The sequence below is a fragment of the Trichosurus vulpecula genome, chromosome 6, assembly GCF_011100635.1.
Source record: "Trichosurus vulpecula isolate mTriVul1 chromosome 6, mTriVul1.pri, whole genome shotgun sequence".
Taxonomy (NCBI): domain Eukaryota; kingdom Metazoa; phylum Chordata; class Mammalia; order Diprotodontia; family Phalangeridae; genus Trichosurus; species Trichosurus vulpecula.
The window spans coordinates 93,074,217-93,092,163 of record NC_050578.1 but is presented as its reverse complement, the minus strand read 5'-3'; the positions used below and the strand labels follow the sequence as shown (position 1 = coordinate 93,092,163).

At 40.8% G+C, this 17,947-nt stretch overlaps 1 protein-coding gene across 4 annotated transcripts in view; it reads left to right on the top strand.

Annotated features, from left to right (window-relative positions):
* The first annotated feature begins 11,077 nt into the window (after nucleotides 1–11,077).
* FNIP2 (folliculin interacting protein 2) overlaps nucleotides 11,078–17,947 on the top strand; it is a 144,906-nt gene continuing 138,036 nt past the window's right edge. For all 4 annotated transcript variants that reach the window (XM_036762772.1, XM_036762771.1, XM_036762770.1 and 1 more), the window contains exon 1: nucleotides 11,078–11,475. In XM_036762772.1, coding sequence (XP_036618667.1) covers nucleotides 11,360–11,475 — 116 coding nt within the window. In that variant the 5' untranslated portion in view covers nucleotides 11,078–11,359. The remainder of the gene's footprint in view (nucleotides 11,476–17,947) is intronic.

Below are 17,947 nucleotides of genomic sequence, written 5' to 3'. Positions count from 1 at the left end.
TCTCTAAGCAAACTGTTATATCATCCTTCAGGAGAAACTGAAACAAAAAAATAAATGTCCTGTAGGGCTGTGGGCATTCTGCCAAATCTCAGGAACACTAACTCCCCAAGTTCTAGTCCTCCAGACCAATCAGATCCTAAGGACAGTCTCTTTCACCCCTTAAAAAGAGACTAGCCTAACCTACTGTATTAGCAAGCACCCTAGCACATCCAGGATGGCCTGCTAGCACAGGCTCTTTTGATCTGCTTTTATAAAGGAAAGACAGCTTTAAAGGGGTTAACAATTAAACAATGCAGAATTTATTCAATCTAACCTTCTCACAAGGATTGCTGAGGACCAACTCCTACAGCATTCCCTAATCACCTTCTTGCAGGGGCGAGTGAGAAGTGGGTGGCAACTCCTCGTCTTCATGGGGTCAATCGAGACAGGCACACCTTATGCAGTCCCCTAAATCCCCTCAAGCCTCAATGGGAACCAGTTAATGCAAACACAGATTCCCCTCCGAAGCCTTGACGGAGGCCGATCAAGGGACACACAGCATCTCAGCTTGTGCATTTCAACCCTAAAGGTTTCCCACTCACTGACCAGTGCCCACCTGCTTTGTACTTACACTCCACCCCTCCAGGGTCCTGACCTTTACAATCTAAACAGGCCTCACCTGGCCCTTACAATCTACACAGGTCGTGGTGGAGATGTTTTGAACCATAGAACTGATCTCCAACACCTCAGATCAAGAGATTGTTATGGCCATGGATCCTGGAAAACCAAATTCCTTACACTTACACCTACATAAAATAAATATCATTCTTACCACACTTTCATACTTTGAAGATAATTCATGAATCAAAGTGGAATTCCTAATATTTAATCTTGGGAAACTTTAATAACATTAATATGATTTCTCTTTTCCCTCGGGCAGAAGTCATTTCTGGGAACATTTGAATTTTTTATCTCCTAGGGATATTCTATCATCCACTACAATCAGCAACCTTCTAATATCAACATAAACCATATTCATTCCAACATTTAAAGAATGGAAATGGAACTTCCCAATAAGGGAATATGTATATGCAGAACCTTCAATTTCCTTCCCTATATAAATAAACCCACAAAGCAAGCAAGGGAAGCCCCATAGGGGAAAACCCAGTAGTATGAATGGAATTGGGAACTTTGGTGAAGACAGTCTCCTTATCTCTCTTATGCTTACTTCTTCTGAAAGTTCTGCTTACTCACATGTTCTAGCATTTGCATGCCCTGTTTGTACCCACTGCAAGAATGTTGGTGAATCATTGGTGAACAGTTTGGAATCATTTAAAAAAATGTTTAATCTCCCCAAACCAATCCAATCTAATCTTCTTTTACTAAATTCCAGACTCAGTGCTATGTTTGCCCTTAGTACACATATTGGTGAATTTACTACTCTGTTAATACAGTTGAATATAAGTGTCTGGGTGATATGCATTTTTCATCCACTTGGTTTTTATATATAGATGGCCAGAGCTATCTCTTAAACATTACTATGAATTTTTAAAAGGAGACTTGAAGTATTCCAAGGTTCAGAGTTATAACTAAAACAAGACACCAGGGGATTTGCCCGTGGGTGTTTAAATTTAAAGAGGATGCTAATAACACTTTTTGTTCTTTGACAGCATAGAAACAAGTGAGATTGAAACCTAATTAGGAAGAATAACTAGTTAAAATAATAGCTTCCTATTTTCCTGCTTAGGTGAGTACACACAATTCATGTGACCATCTTCATAGTCTGATCCTACTCTACCCTGTTTCTAGACACCTTTTGGCAGCCTCTCTGATAGTGGTCTTGAAGTGTTGCTAGTTCACTCTCACTATCCCTTATTTTGTTCCACTTACCCAGATACAAAAGTTGAATGGCAAGTTATGTCTCTGGAATGACTTGATGTCATCTTTTAATGAGTATTTGGAAAATTTTTGATATCAAGAAATGATTTTTTTTGTTTAGATCTTACACATGAAATTGGATTTGGTAAACACACATTTACTTATTCAACATCCTTCTTGATGCCAACACTCAGCAGACCATTACAGGCTGAAGTGGGACATTAAACAAAGGTCTATATGTATACCATAAAGTTTTATGTAATTTTTGTCATTTTTATGAGGGACCCCTGGGCTGCTAGGTAGCATAGTAGATAAAGTGCTGGGCCTGGGTCAGGAAGACCAGAGTTCAAATGTGGCCTCAGAAACTTACTAGCTCTGTGATCCTGGGCAAGTCACTTAGTACTGTTTGCCTCAGTTTCCTCATTTGTAAAATGAGCTAGAGAAGAAAATGGTAAATCACTCTAGTATCTCTGCCAAGAAAATCCAAAAAAGGGGTCACGAACAGCAGGATACAACTGAATGACAACAAAATGAGGAACCATCTGAAGAGAGGCTTCAAACACCACATTTTGTACTGAGTCAGATGCTTTCTTAAAATAAAATTTAAAAAACACAGCAGGATGTTACAGTCCCTGCACATCTCAGACAGTTATGTGGCTGTCAAGCTGTGATCTGCTGTAGAAAATTATAAGCAAAAATCTGCTCCTGTTTTCATCGAGGATGTCTTCCATTGTGCACAGACAATGCTTCAGTGACAACGTGAATAAATTTTTTGTAGATGATTTTATAGCACATGACAGTCTCATAGTCTCATAGCTGTTTGAGAAGCACAGTAACATAAGATCTTGTTAGAAGTAAGACAGTAGGCTTGTGGATTAGTAGATTCTGATGTCTTTAAAAAAAAGTTTACTGATGCTTGTTTGTTTTTACATCTTTGTTACTTTTTTTACTTTTGGATACACTACCTCCATCCCAGCCTTTACCACCACTCCAGAACTGAACCTTCTCTTGGTGTTGACATCCTTTTGTTACGTTTGCAGGGTGGGGGGAGTGAAGGAGCAAAAACACTGTATGGTCTCTTCTATTCTTTCAAAATCTTCTCCTTTGGGCAATATCTTGAGAATTGATCCAAGAGCACTTTTAGCATGGATTTCCTTAGTGTACATTTTCTTAATATGTATTTGATCAGGTCCAACCACTTTTAATAATTGTATCACCATTCATGATCAATTATTCATATGCACCTTGCCTACAAAGGTGGCACTGTCGAAACATGCTAAGCTGGTGTCTGCCTTTAAGGAACTTCTAATCTAATAAGATATTCACATAGGTTAGAGCAGGAGCCATCTTGTTTTTTGTTTGTTTTTGTTTTGTTTTGTCTCTTTCTTGCTTTTCTATATGTATTACCAGTAAAAGCATAGCACTTTATTCAGAGGCCATCTCCAGTCAACCTGATCTACATCTTGCCACTGGACCCAAATGGCTATGAAGGAGAAAGTGAAGCTATGACTTTGAACAGCCCTCCCTCACTAAAATCCAATTCACTAGCAAGTCAAGGCATCACCTTCCTGATGCCAAGACCTCTTGGAGATCAAAGAACAAACAACAACAAGAAGGGCTTTATTACAGTAGACAATAAGTTTCATTCATTCATTCATTTACACACAAATCAAATAGAATACAAATTAGAATGTAAGCACTTAAGGCTAATAGGATCATAGACAGAGCTGAACAAAATTTTAGAGATGTCCAACCTCCTAATTTTATTGTGATGAAGGGTTTAGGTGACTTGTCTAAGTTCACACAAGTAATAAGTGACCGAACCAGCATTTGAATCCAGGTCCTCTTACTCCAAATCCACCCCCTTTTTCTGCTGGACAATACTGCTGCAAGGGTACAAAGTACTATGAGGTCACATGATGATTATAACCAGGGCTGAACTAGGGATAGAGCAAAGCAAATTCAATGTCATTGGGACACTTTTAAGGAGATCAAAGTCACTCTAAAACATTGTTTTTCTCTCCTCTTTTCTCCTCTCCTCTTGCTAACTGGCCCCACTGTGCAGGAGCAGTTGGTGGTAGAAGCTGACTGTGCACAGGTAAATAAGCCAGAAGGTCTATGTTATGGTTGTGGCAGTAGGCAGATGTAGGAGAAAGGCGGAAATGGAAGTAGGCAGTCGGAGAATGGCCCAAACCTGTAAATAACAGAGCCAGAGGTAGGAAGTAGTCTGCAGTGGCTCCACAGGTAAAACCTTTGGTAGTAGATAGAAGTGGAAATTGAATGGAGGAGGTGCTATGGAGGAGGAGAAAAGGGAAATAAAGGCTTAAAAGAAACTATTAGAGTCCTTTTTTCTCTATGTCAAGTCCTGAATATACAACTTGATACTATCTTTGCAGTCAAACATACCTACGTAAATTATAGGCTGACCTACAACCATGCAGAGATGCTCTAAGAAGAACTGGCCCATCTCTGGGTCATCACTAGTCTGGTTCTAGAGCTGACCTTGGACCTTCCTAAGAGTCTGGCCTGGGTCAACTTTTCTGAGAAAAAACAGGATTTACTGCTAAGATGGGCTAACTCTTTTGAACTCCTATTTCCTTAATATGGTCCAGGTTGAGGATGATTCAAAACCAGGCTAAATAGAGCCTTTGTTATCAATCTGAATGAGCCCAATGCACTGGGTCAGTTTTTGGAAATGGGAGAGTTGGTCTTAAGGCCATTGGGCTGCTACTCTTTAAATATTTATGTCTCTCAGATTTTAGATTGCAGATTGCAGGTCATACTCTGAACAAGTTCAAGGATGAGAAGATTGGGTACAGGCAGCTTGTCATCTGCATTCTTTAACCAGATGCAAATAAGGGACCAATCAATAAAGATTTATTTAACACCTATTATGTGCCAGGGAGTATGCTAAATGCTAGAGATATGAAAAGAGGCAAAAGAAATTCCCTGCCCTTCAGGAGCTTACCATCTAACCAGGGAGAAAACAACCTATATATAGGATAAATAGGAATTAATTAACAGAGGGAAGGCATTTGAATTAAGAGAGGTTGTAGAAGATGGGGTTTTAGTTGGGATTTAAAGAAAGCCAGAGAAGTAATTAGGTAGAGACGAGGAAGAATAGCATTCCAGCCATGCAGGACAGCCAGAGAAAGTGCCCGGAGTCAAGAGATGAAGTGTCTTGTTCATGGAATAGCCAGGAGACCAGTGACATTGAATCAAGGAGTACGTGTTGGGAAGTAAGGTATAAAATGACTGGAAAGGAAGAAGGGGGCTAGATTAATAGGTTTTTGAATGCCAAACAGACTATTTTGTATTAATCTTGAAAATGATAGGGAGCCACTGGAGTTTGTTGAGTCTTGACCATTTTGTATCTGGACACAATTGAAAACTGGACAGTGAAATGTGGGAAATTCTGACTCTCTGTGTGTGTGTGTGTGTGTGTGTGTGTGTGTGTGTGTGTTTAGAAAGAGAAGCAACATGGTGCTATGGCATAAACATTACTAGATTCATAGTTGGAGAACCTAATTTTAAATCTTGGCTAGCCAGATAGATAGATGGATAGATAGATAGGTAAGGCTTAAGTACTTACTATTCATTCTGCTACTTAATCTCTATGTGACCTTAGGATAGTCATTTTACCTCTGTGCGTCTCAGTTTCCTGATGTGAAAAATAAGGGGGTTGGACTAGACTAGCTGACATCTAAAGTCTCTTCCAGTTCTTGATCCTATGCTTCTAAATACTGGCAACCCTGCTAAGGTGAGAAGCTAATGTCTCTCTCTATAGAGAAACTGATTAGAGCAGTTAAGAAACAGGGTTCTGTTTATACTTTTATTGTAAAGCAGAACTATTTTTAAGTGTAGTTGAGACCTAAATGGGGAAAAAATGGTGGAAAGATTTCAGAACTTTGATAAATGCTGTGGTAACCCCTGTCACAAAGCCCATTGATATGGGACTCTCTCCTATAATCACCGCTGCAGAAGAGAGTCCTGACTCTTGGCAGATAGATAGATGGTGGTCTCATGGAGGTGGCCAGAGGGTAAAATAGATAGGCTACTGGACCTGGAGTCAAGGACACCTGAGCTTAAATCCTGCCCCAGACATTTACTAGCTATCTGAGCACTCGCGGGTCACTTTATTTTCCTCATCGGTAAAATGGAAATAATTACAATATTTACCTCCCAGGGTTGTTGTAAGGCTCAAATGAAATCATATATGCAAAGTGTTTTTTTTCCTTCTTTCTTCTTTTGAACTTAAACACACACAAAATGCATTTTCATATACATGGCAGAATACAAATAGAGGATTCTGTATGAAACCATGAATTTCAATTTTACACCAGTTGCATTAAAAAAGGTCTATAATAAATTATACAAGTTACTTTCAAAACTGTCCTGCTCATCTGTGCTTCCTTCTGAAATTTCACCCTTTCTCTTTTGCACATTTTAAAAAATATTCAACGTCCCTTAAATTTTTTTTGCATCATAATTGCCATCCTTTCCCCTTCCCCTCCTTTAACTGAGGAAAAGGACAAAACAAACAAACAAAACTCCAAACGTTGTAACATAAGCACAGTCACACAAAATGAATCCATGGTGACTATCTCTAAAATTGTATGTTCGTACCTCATGTCCATCACCTTTTGTAGGGGTGTGGGCAACATGCTTCATCATAGGACTCGTGGAGACATGATGTGTCATTTTTTTTGATTAAGAGTTCTTATGTCTTTCAAAGTTGCTCTCCTCTGTAAGGGGATTGCAAACCTTAAGGTGCTATATAGAAATGTTATTATTATTAATTATAGATGCCAAGTGAGGTACATATTTACAGACAGGGCTAATCTGTTGATTTGCTTTGCTTTCTATACTTGTTACAAGGGTCAGGAAGGTTCTATCTGTGGTAGTGGTCTCCCCTATTGGACTGTAAGCTCTTTTGAGAACAGGAACTGTCTTTACCTTTTTTTGTAGCCCTAGGGCTTAAGAACAGTGCCTGGCAAATAGTAGGCACTTAATAAATGCTTGGGAGAAGGACTGATGGAGGGAGTCACCGGGAAGGGCAGTGAAGTAATAAGAACAGAATGCCAGTGAAATCTTTTTTAAATGATAGTGCTTATGTCTATGTTACAAAAAATAAGAGATAGAAAGTTACACATATCTGTGAAATGCCAGTCCTACTTACATTCACAAACTGGCTGTTCAGTACAAATGGGATATCCTTAATTGAAGTCTGGAGAATTTAGTTCAAACAATCACATTTTAAAACAGAAATGTAAAATGGACCTTATCTGCTTTTCTCATCTATCCCTAAGTTGTAGAAAGACTGGAAGATCCTGAGTTTCCATATGGATCATGCTTTTCTTATTAAAAGAGTGTGGATAGCAGGAGAGAAGCTCATAGATTTGTGACTGGAAGAGACCTTAGGTATCACTTATTTCCACTTCTTCATTGTACAGAGTAGAAAATTGAAACCCAGAGAGGTTAAGTAAGCAATCCAGTTACATAGGTATTAAGAGGCAGATTGGAGATTCAAACCCACCACTTAATTCAACCCTCTCATTTTTCTTCAGCTATTGATCCACTTGAAGATTCAGAGTAAAGAAAAACTGGGGGAGGTGGTAAAGCACGGGGCTCAACTTTTATTTATTTAAGCTATAACATATAGTTAGCAAGAATGTAAAGACAATACTATAAAGCATACATTAACAAGCAGCTTTCAGTCATTTGTTTAGAACTCTTGGAATATCAAAGTGTGTTCCAGATAAAATCAGATCTAAACAACTGGAAAAAAATCAATTGTTTGTGAGTAGGCTGAGCTAATATAAGAAAAATGACATTCTACTTAATTTGCTTATTCAGTGCCAAACGAATAAAACTACCAAAAATTATTTAAAGAGCTAGAAAAATAAGAACAAGAACAAAAGGTCAAGAATATCAAGGGAATTAATGGGGAAAAAATGTGAAGCAAGGTGGCATAGCCGTATCAGATCTAAAACTGTATTATAAAGCAGCAATCATCAAAACTACTTGGTACTGGCTAGGAAATAGAATGGAAGAGCAGTGTAATAGAATAGGTATACAATACACAGTAGTAAACGACCATAGTAACCTAGTTTTTGATAAACCCAAAGACCCAAGCTTTTGAGAAAAGAATTCACTATTTGACAAAATCTGCTGGGAAGACCAGGGCAGCTAGGCAGCTAGGTGGTGCAGTGGAGAGTGCCCTGGGCCTGGAGTCAGGAAGATTCATGTTCCTGAGTTCAAATCTGGCCTCAGACATTTACTAGCTAGTCACTTAACTCTGTTTGCCTCAGTTTCCTCATTTGTAAAATGAGCTGGAAAAGAAAATGGCAAACCACTCCGGTATCTCTGCCAAGAAAATCCCAAAATGGAATCATGAAGAGTTGGACACACACAACTAAAAAATACAACCAAACAACATCAATACTGGGAAAACTAGAAAACTTGGACTCAGTCAAAAGGCCGGACCCAAGGACCTAGTAGGTCACATGTGGCCTTGAGGCCACAGGTTCCCCACCTCTGGTACTATAGACCAACATCTTACGTGGTATATCAAAATAAGGTCAAAATGGGTACATGATTTAGACATAAAGGGTGATACCATAAGCAAATTACGGTAACATGGGATAATTTACCTGTAAAACCTATGAAGAAGGGAAGAATTTATGACCAAACAAGAGTTAAAGAGCATTATGAGAGGTAAAATGGATAATTTGGATTATATTAAATTTAAAAGTTTTGGCTCAAACAAAACCAATACAACCAAGATTAAAGAATTTTTTTTTTACAGCAAGTATCTCTGATAAAGACTTCTCTGATATATTCCTCAAATATATAGAGAACTGAGCCACATCTATAAGAATGGAAGTCATTCCCCAATTGATAAATGGTCAAAGGATATGAATAAGCAATTTTCAGACAAAGAAATCAAAGCTATCATTAGAGCATATATTTTAGCAGCTCTTTTTGTGGTAGCAAAGAATTGGAAATCGAGGGAATGTCCATTAGTTGGGGAATAGCTGAACAAGTTTATGATTGTGATGGAATACTATTGTGTTACAAGAAATGACAAGCAGGACAATTTCAGAAAAACTCGGACTTACCTGAACTGATGAAAAGTGAAATAAGCAGAAGCCGAACATTGTACCACAGTAACAGCAATATTGTATGATGATCAACTGTGAATGTCTTAGCTATTCTCAGTAATAGAGCGATCCAAGACAATCCCAAAGAGCCCAAGGTGAAAAATGCTACCTACCTCCCAGAGAAAGAACTGATGGAGTCTGAATGCAGATTGAAGCATACCATTTTCACTTTATTTTTTTTGTGGGGTTTTTTTTTGGTCTGTTTTCTTTTACAACATGAACAATATGGAAATGTTTTGCATAATTGCACATGTATAACCTATATCAAATTACTTACCATCTCAGTGAGGGGGAGATGAGGGAGACAGAATATGGAACTCAAAATTTAAAAAAAAATGTTAAAATTGTTTTTTACATGTAACTAGGAAAAATAAATATTAATTTAAAACATCAAAGTGGATTTGATATACGTTTACAGAATTATATTAAGTTTAATGCCACTTTTCTGTACTAGAAATGCTACATTTTTCAGAAAGAGAAATTTTAAAACAATTTTTTCCAAATGTCAAATAACTTGTCACTGATTAGCATAGATTATTATATTTTGTTATTTATTTATCAACTCCCTTGATATCATGAAGCAGGCTGGAGGACAGAATGTTAAACTTAAGAGTCAAGAAGTCAGGGAATCAAATCCCATGTCCAACACTTGTTAACTTCATGGGTGAATCACTTATGCTCTCATAGCCTCTATTTCATTTTCTATAAAATGAGCATTTTAATTCCTGTAGTCCTTGCCTTATGTGGTGTTGTGAGGCTCAAAGGAAATATGTATGTTAAAGTATTTAGTAAATGCGAATGTATTATATGTGTCATTTATTATTACACAAAAATCTGTAAAGTCTCCTTGGGGTAAAACTCAGATGGAAAGAGGAGGGTGGTGTCCATTAGGGTTTGGGTTCGAATTTATTTTTATGGCATTCTGACTGAATATTAATATCTGATAAGGATTACATGCATAGAGAGTAAGTCATGTGATCTGTCTAGATCACACCTCTGTTAAAAATGTGGATTAGATGGTGTCCCAGGCTCATTACAACGAGAAATCTTTACAACTTCCTACAAAAGAGAGAAGGAAAGAAAGAAAAAAAAAGGAAGGAAAGGAAGTTATAAAAGGAAAGAGAGGAAGATAGGAGGGAGAAGGAAAGCAAGAAGAGAAAGAAGGAAAGAAAGGGAAGGCACAAACAAAAGGAAGGAATGAAATAAGGGAAGGAAGAAGGTAAGAAAGGAGGGAGGGAGGAAAGAAAGGAGGGAAGGAAAAAAAAGGAAGGTACAAATAGAAGGAGAGGGAGGGAAGAAGAAAGGAAAGAGAAGGAAGGAAGGAGGGAAGTGAGGAAGGAAGGAGGGAAGGAAAGCGGGAAGGAAGGAGGGAAAGAGGGAAGGAAGGAAGGAAGGAGGGAAGGAAGGAAAGAAGGAAGGAAGGAAGGGAGAAAGGAAGGAAGGAGAGAAGGGAGGGAGGGAGGAAGAAAAGAAGGAAGGAAGGGAGGGAGGGAGGAAAAGCCTGCCTGCCTAGGTCACCAGGCGGGTCTTAGTCTCCTCCTACAACACATGGCTCTAACTTTCCGGGGGTCGGTAAAAGAACGCAGGCTTCCGTTCCCGCAGCCCGACCCTAAAGCTGGCGACCAAGTTCAGGTGCTTGGTTAGCCCAAAGATGGGCTCTGTTGCAGCCACAAGGGTGCACGCTGCGCCACGGCTTGGGGCAGGCTCCAGACCCCTGGAGCCAGCTAACCTGGGCTCTCTTCGAGCTCATGTCCGGCTCGGGCCCTTTAAGACGGTCTAGCTTTCTTTCGGGCCTCAACCACGTGTCCAGGGAAGCCTCGGCGCCCGGAGTATCCAATGTCAGGCTTTCTCCCGGTGTTACGTGAGCCCGGCGCGTTCAGCTTCCGGGCCAATGACGGCGGGCGGGCGGGCTCGAACCTCCCCCTCCCTCCTTCTCCTCCTCCCTCACCCCGCCCCCCGCCGGCGCCGCCGCCGCTCCCCCCCCCACGCCCCCCCGCCCCGGCCGCTGCGGGCTCCTCCCGTCGGAGATAACTGTCAGCGCGGCGGGGAGGCCGGGGCTGGTGCTCAGTCATATGACCGGCTGCTCCCAGCTCCCGCGGGCAGAGCAGAGCGGAGCGGCGCGGAGTTCCTCAGCTGCAGTGGCAGCCCCGGGCTGGCTCTCTCCCGTGATGCTGGGCGGCCGCGCTGCAGCAGCAGGAGCAGCAGCCGCAGCAGGAGCAGCCAGAGCCGCCGCCGGGATGCCTCCGCCGCGTGGGCCCCGGGCTCGGGCTGCGGCCAGCTGAGCGGGCGGCGTCGCGGGAGCCGGAGGAGCAGCAGCGGCCGCGGCCGGCGGCGGCATCATGGCCCCGACCCTGCTCCAGAAGCTCTTCAACAAAAGGGGCTGCGGGAGCGGCGCCGCCTCTTCCTCCTCGGCGGCCGCCCCGGGCAGGGCACCCAGGGAAGCACCCGCCTTTAGGTGAGGAGTCCCGAGGAGCGAGGAGGGAAGGGGGGAGGGGAGGAGGAGGAGGAGGGATGGCAGAGCCCGGTGCGCCTCTTTCCCATCGCCAGCGCCGGGCTTGTCTTTGTGGGAGCTCCTGATCTCGAGTTGAAACCCCGAACCCTTCTGTCCCACGACGAAGGAGGGGGTTGTTGTGGCTGTGTGTTGTGTTGGGGGTGGGGATTACCTCCCCCCGCCCCAGTTCCCTTTGCTTTCCCCCAAAACGAATTCCCTTCCCGAGGGGGGTGGGGTGGGGGGTGGGTCTCGGAGTGCGTCCTGGAGGCGCCGCCCCCAGCCCCGATTATGGGGCGGGGGGGCTCTGAATGATCCCTTTTCAATGAGAGCTGGGATAATTGTCCGGGGCGCGTGATGGGAAGCTCCGAGCTGGATTGACGGGCCAGGTGTGTCATCTTGAAGGCATGCGTGCCTTGACCCTATTGTGTAGGTGAGCATTTAAGTTGGGAAGTAGCAACCTCGTGGGGGAATAGAAAAGGCTTGCCTTATGACAGGCTCTCCGAGGGATGAATGAAAGGATGTAATTTTGACATCAGTTAGACTGATGGCTCTTGGTGCCTGGAAAGGGGGAGTAGAAATGCCTTGTGAAATAGTTGAGATTTCTATTTAACAAAGCTGTTGCACATGTGGCATGGATCAACATTACAGTGGTTCTCCCCACCCCTCCCCTTTTAAACACGTTGCTCTGTCTTGACATTTAAAAATGCTTTACAATGCATTTTGGAATACTTGAGTTTAGGCTTAATCCGAGTCTGGTATTCACGTTGGCCTCTCTCTTTTTCAGCTGAAACCTTTTTTTTTTTTTTAAACTTTGTGTCGTTAGAACTACTTGCAGGATAGAAATATCTTTTGTTGAAGCTAGACCAAGTAAGACCTTGCAGATGCAACTTTGTGTTAAATTCTGAATGAGGTTTGCCTCATACTTTCTGCACTTGCTGGTTTCTTTTTAAACGTACACAGCTTCTTAGTACAACTATGTGAAAATCAGCTAAGGACCCCAAGCTTTTTTTTGAGATCTGTGATACACAGACACACACACACAGACACACACACACACACACACACACACACATTTTAACCTTCATACCTGAATTCTTATGTTTCTCCTTGAACAGGGAATTCTACTTCTTTTACTGCTTTGAATGTGAGAGTTGCTAGCCTCCTGCAGATGGTAGAATTACATCTCCCCAAATATGCAATTTCTTCTCTTCCTCCTCTTTTAGTAATCCCGATTTATTTCAAGGAATAGGACCTGTAGTGAAAAAGAAAACTACATGAAGAAATTTGAATGGCTGTACAGCGAAGTTAGTATAGCTTGACTCATTCTTCTCCACTCCTGCCCCTGCTATACCTAAGTTTGTTTTGTTACATTTTTTAGAATGGGATCTACATGTTGGTCCTTGAGCTTCACATAAATCTTGAGCTTCCTTCAGAGCACAGCTTGGGAGCCACTTTATTTTGTCTTTGTAGCCTTATGATCTGGCAGGGTGCTTTGCAGATATAGATGTTAGCTGAATTGAATTAATTTAAGATTGCCTCTGTGAGATTCACCATGTGTTTTGGGTGGGACCATTTGTAGTGTGGGTGCTATTAATTTCTCTCAATATGTAATGGTGGAACCCAAAGCTCTGCCAAGGGTTGTTTTTTGTCCTGTCTCCATTAAAGGTTCACTGATGTGTGTGTATGTCTGAGAGATGTTAACCAGACAGGGAGTTCATAGAATTGTAGGGTTAGAAATGACCCTAAATATCATCCTTCTGCTTACTAAGGAATCTAACAGATGGCTAGACCCATCCTTAAGTTATGGTCCCTTGCTTTGAGGGAGGCAAGGAAGGTAAGGTAGGGAGTAACAGGAGGAGGAGAAGGTGGTACCAGCTGGTGTCCAAAGGCCCTTGTGTACATACATTAAGTAGATAAAGCATGGATGACAATTTTTTTCCCTGCCTTCTTTCACTTGCAGCCTGAAGAAAGCATATTGTTCTTTTGTATGATCCACTATTGAAAGCAGGAATTCTTAGCATTTTTGTGAGTCATGGACCTCTTTGGCTGTCTGGTGAGGTCTGTGGGCCACTTCTCAGAATAATGTCTTTAAATACATAAGATAAAATACTTACAAAGGAAAATAATTATATTGTAAAAATTATAAAAAAATTTTAAACGGATCAAAATATGTTCACAGAATCCAGGTTACACACCTGAAGCTATCTATAGAGGAAGCTCACTGTATATGTATGTACATATACATCCATCCATCCATACCTCACATTATAAATAATACCATCCTTCTTTCCTAATCTAGTTTACCCCACATCTAAGTTTGGCATGTGTATATGTATGTGATTGGTTTATATATGCATTCAAATAAGTTTCTTTCGTAGGTAACCTTTAGGTGGTAGGAAATAAAAGGTAGGTGCAAAAAGAACATGTATTCTGCCATGTCTGTGTGGAATGGGGCAGGGAGAAAGACAAATGAAATCATAGGTCTGGACCTGGAGTTTCATTGATTTAAAAAAAAACCCTTATTACTAATGCAGATCAGCCCTTGCTCTTAAACTTAACAGTTCTGTGAAGTTTGGATTCACTCAGAGGGCCACACTTGAGGACCTAGAGGGCCACATGTGGCCTTGAGGCCACAGGTTCCCCACCCCCAGTCTTAGAGGGTTACCTGGAGTCTTGAGAGGATAAATGATTTGCCCAAGTTCACACAAGTAGAGTCTGAGGCTGTATTTGAATTAATCTTCACCTGGTTCCAACTTTGGCCCCCTATCTACTTAGGCCACATTGATTCTGTAGAAGAAAAAAAATCTCACTTTTATCTGCACAAAAGTAAAGCCACTGAAATTTATCCTACTCCCACATCAGCCTAGGATTTTGAGATTTAAATCATACAAGGTTGGACAATCTGATGTTGGAGCTCCCTCAGTGTTAGAAAGGATATCAGAGATCATGTACTCTCATTTTATAGATAAGAAAGTGTGGTCACATAGCAAATTAGCAACAGAGCCAAGATTAGAAGAACTTGGGTCTCCCAGCTCTTTTCACCACACCAAGGACAGCCTGGCAAATGGCTATCTAGCTTCTGCTTAAGTTAACACATTCTCCAGTGAAGAGGAGTCTTTGTCCATTACAGCTCCTTCCATGCCTGGACAGCTCCATTCATCAACAAATTCTTCCTTAGGTTGAGCCGAAATCTGCCTCATTTGTAACCTTTGTGCTGGAAAGATACATTTGGTCTTCAAATTGTTTGGAGAAGTTAACTTTCACATACTTCAATGGCTAAAAGCCATTTATTTATACAATTGGGCTAACAATTTTGTTAGTACAGCAGGATGAGTCTAAATTTAGATAAAATTTCCTGTAGTTTTGTAGCCTAAATTTTAAAATTTGAAATAACCGTAAGACCTGAGTTTGTATAGATTTTTGGTGGTGTAAAATTGTTGTGCATCAGAACATTCAAAGTGAACTTTTACTCATTATTTCTCTTAATCTTTTCTTTTTCTTGATAGCTTTCTTTTTAAAATTCCTAGTCACTTCTTTATGTTTTCTTTCCTCATAGTCCATCTTCTATGTATTATATTTGATTAGAGAGGAGCCATTCCTGTCAAAAACTCTAACATGCAAGCCTAAAACCTCTTGTGCTTTCTGGCATTCCACAGGTAAAGCACCAAGGGAAAAAAGATTCCTGGGTATATTTAAGCTCTGATAGACTCTGACTTCGTGGAAAGATCCTATTGGAGAAATTGATTAGGAAGCAAAGGAGATTGAATTAAACTATTAGGAGAGGCAGCAAAAGGCACTATTCATTTATAGTATTTGTAAAATTTGACATCCCCCCCATAATAATAATATCTATCATAGCATTTTAAGGTTTGCAAAGCACTTTACATACATTAATTCATATGTGCCCACAGCAACCCTACAGCATAGGTATTATGGATACTATTCCCATTTTGCCAACCAATTAATAAATAACAAGCATTTATTAAGTTCTAGATGTACTAGATGCCGGGGTATACAAAGACAAATATGAAAGACCTCTGGCCAGCAAGAAGCTCATATCTTGTAAGGAAAAGACAACATTTGTAATATGTACACATATAAGTATAACAATCAGTAAGCATTCACTAAACACCTTCTGATTGCTGGGCATTAGCAGCCTTAGAAAAAGCCAGATGTAGGAGGTGGTATTTGAACTGAACTTTGAAGGAAACTAAGGATTTTAGGAGGTAGAAGTGAGTGAAGGAGAGCATTCTGGGAAGCAAGGAGGAGCTGGAATGTTTGAGGAACAGCAAAGAGGGCACTTTGTTCAGATGAAGAGACCAAACCCCAGACAGGGTAAAGTAAGTGATTTTCGGATGGTCATACCACTCATAAGTGTCAGAGGCAGTATTTAAACCAAGGTCTTCCTGATTCCAGGTCCAGCACTTTATCAACTCTGACACATGGCCTCTATGAAATATCAGCTGTAGATTGAAGACAAATTAAAAATTTGAGACAGTTCTTTACTTAATAGCTCATATTTTCAAAGGGCTTCCACTTTTAGCTTGTGACAAACAAGAACTTTGGTGTTTCTGCCTTAGTAGTCTGGTGCTGTTTTTGGGTTAAAGCTAGTTGCAGAATTTGAGGGTTCTTGGATAACCTCCAGATCTAAAATTAGCATTTCTGTATCAGATTCAACAGTAGTCAAAGGGTATCCAATAAATTACAAATCTGATTGAAGTCCAAAGCTTTAACTTTAAACTCTTCAACGTGAGGTAGCTAAGTGGTGTACAGTGGATGGAATCAGGAAAACTGGAGTTCAAATCCATCCTCACAGACTAACTTAGTTGTATGACGCTGGACAAGTCATTAGATGTCTGTTTTCTTCAGTTTCCTCTTTTGTGAAATGGGGATGATGGCATCCATTTTGCAGAGTTGTTGTGAAGACCAAATGAGATAATATTTGTAAAGTGCTTTGAAAATCTTAAAGATATATGTGTGTGTGATATAGTGATACATATATGTACATAATGTGTGTATAATATAGAGCTATACATATGCAATACTTGTATTGGGGTGTGTGCATATATATATATGTTATTATATTACTGGTATGTAGTGTGAATCAGCATGGCATAGTAGTAGAGTTGGTGCTGAACTTGACATCTGGGGTTGAGAAGACTACAAGTTATATAGATTGGCTGTCATCTGAGTTTCTCTTGATAAAATCACAGGTCCTTGATGCACTGGCACATATCTGGCATTCCAAATTCCCATAGTTTCAACCCAGTATGTGTATGTTTGCGAAGAAATGAAAGCTAATTTCTAAAAGCCCAGTCAGCATGGCAGGATTTCGAGCTGGAAGGGACTTAATAAGATCGAATCCTACTATCTCATACTCTTAAGTGCCTTTTTTGGTTTACAACAGTGTTCTGAAATGGTTAAGAATGTGGCACTTAACACTACAGTATATTGAATAAGAAGTCCCTTCCTGTGGGCTTCTCAGACTGAAAAGAATAGACCTGTCACTTGTTCCCATTAACTAGGGATAAATAGTAAAGGCTGAAGTTGTTCTAATCTCCGTAGGTCTTTTTCAGAAAAAACTTCAGTCATCTGCCTGCTACAAAATTCCTTTTTGTGTATATACATGTATAATGGAGCCTGTTTATCAGTATTATCAAATAGCATTACATAACTCCTGTTTCTGTAGCACTCTAAGATTACACATTGATATCTACACAACCACCCCGTGAAGGAGGTAATTCAAGTATGATTGTTTTCATTTTGCAGGTGAGGATACTGAGACTCCGAGAGGTTAAGCGAGTTGCTTGGGGTCACATGTAGGATCGAGTGAAGTCTAGGTCTACTGACTACAGACCCAGTACTCTTATATCAGGGGTACCCTCTGTATGTCCTCCAATAAAAATCAAAGCCTCATAGCCGCCATCCTTCTTAGATTTTATAACTTAAAGGACAGAAGGATATAAGCTAAGGACAAACACAAGACACCACATAGGAAATGACAACAGAGCAACGTTTCCAAATCTGATAAAGCCAAGAGTAAATATTTACATTAAATGTAGACTTGAGTATCCGTGCTCCAGGTGCATGTTCGGCTGGGTTGTGTTGCCCAGAAGCATTTCTTCCCCTCCCACTGCTGCACTGGGCCCAGATTCTAAAATCATCACAGGAATCTTTCTTGGAGGGGAAGAGCAGCGACAGAGAACTTACGGCTGAGGCATTAAGGGTGGGAAGAGAGTTGGAAGATAGCTTGCATTTATATATACTTTGAGACTTACAAAGCGTATAAAAGCTGTTGCCTCATTTGATCCTCAGCAGCCTGGTGAGTCAGGTAATGCAAGTATTATTATCCCCATTTTACAGATGAAGTGACTAAGGCCAAGAGAGTTTGTAATTTCGCATGTTTTATAAACGGCAGAGCCAGCACTGGAAGGCT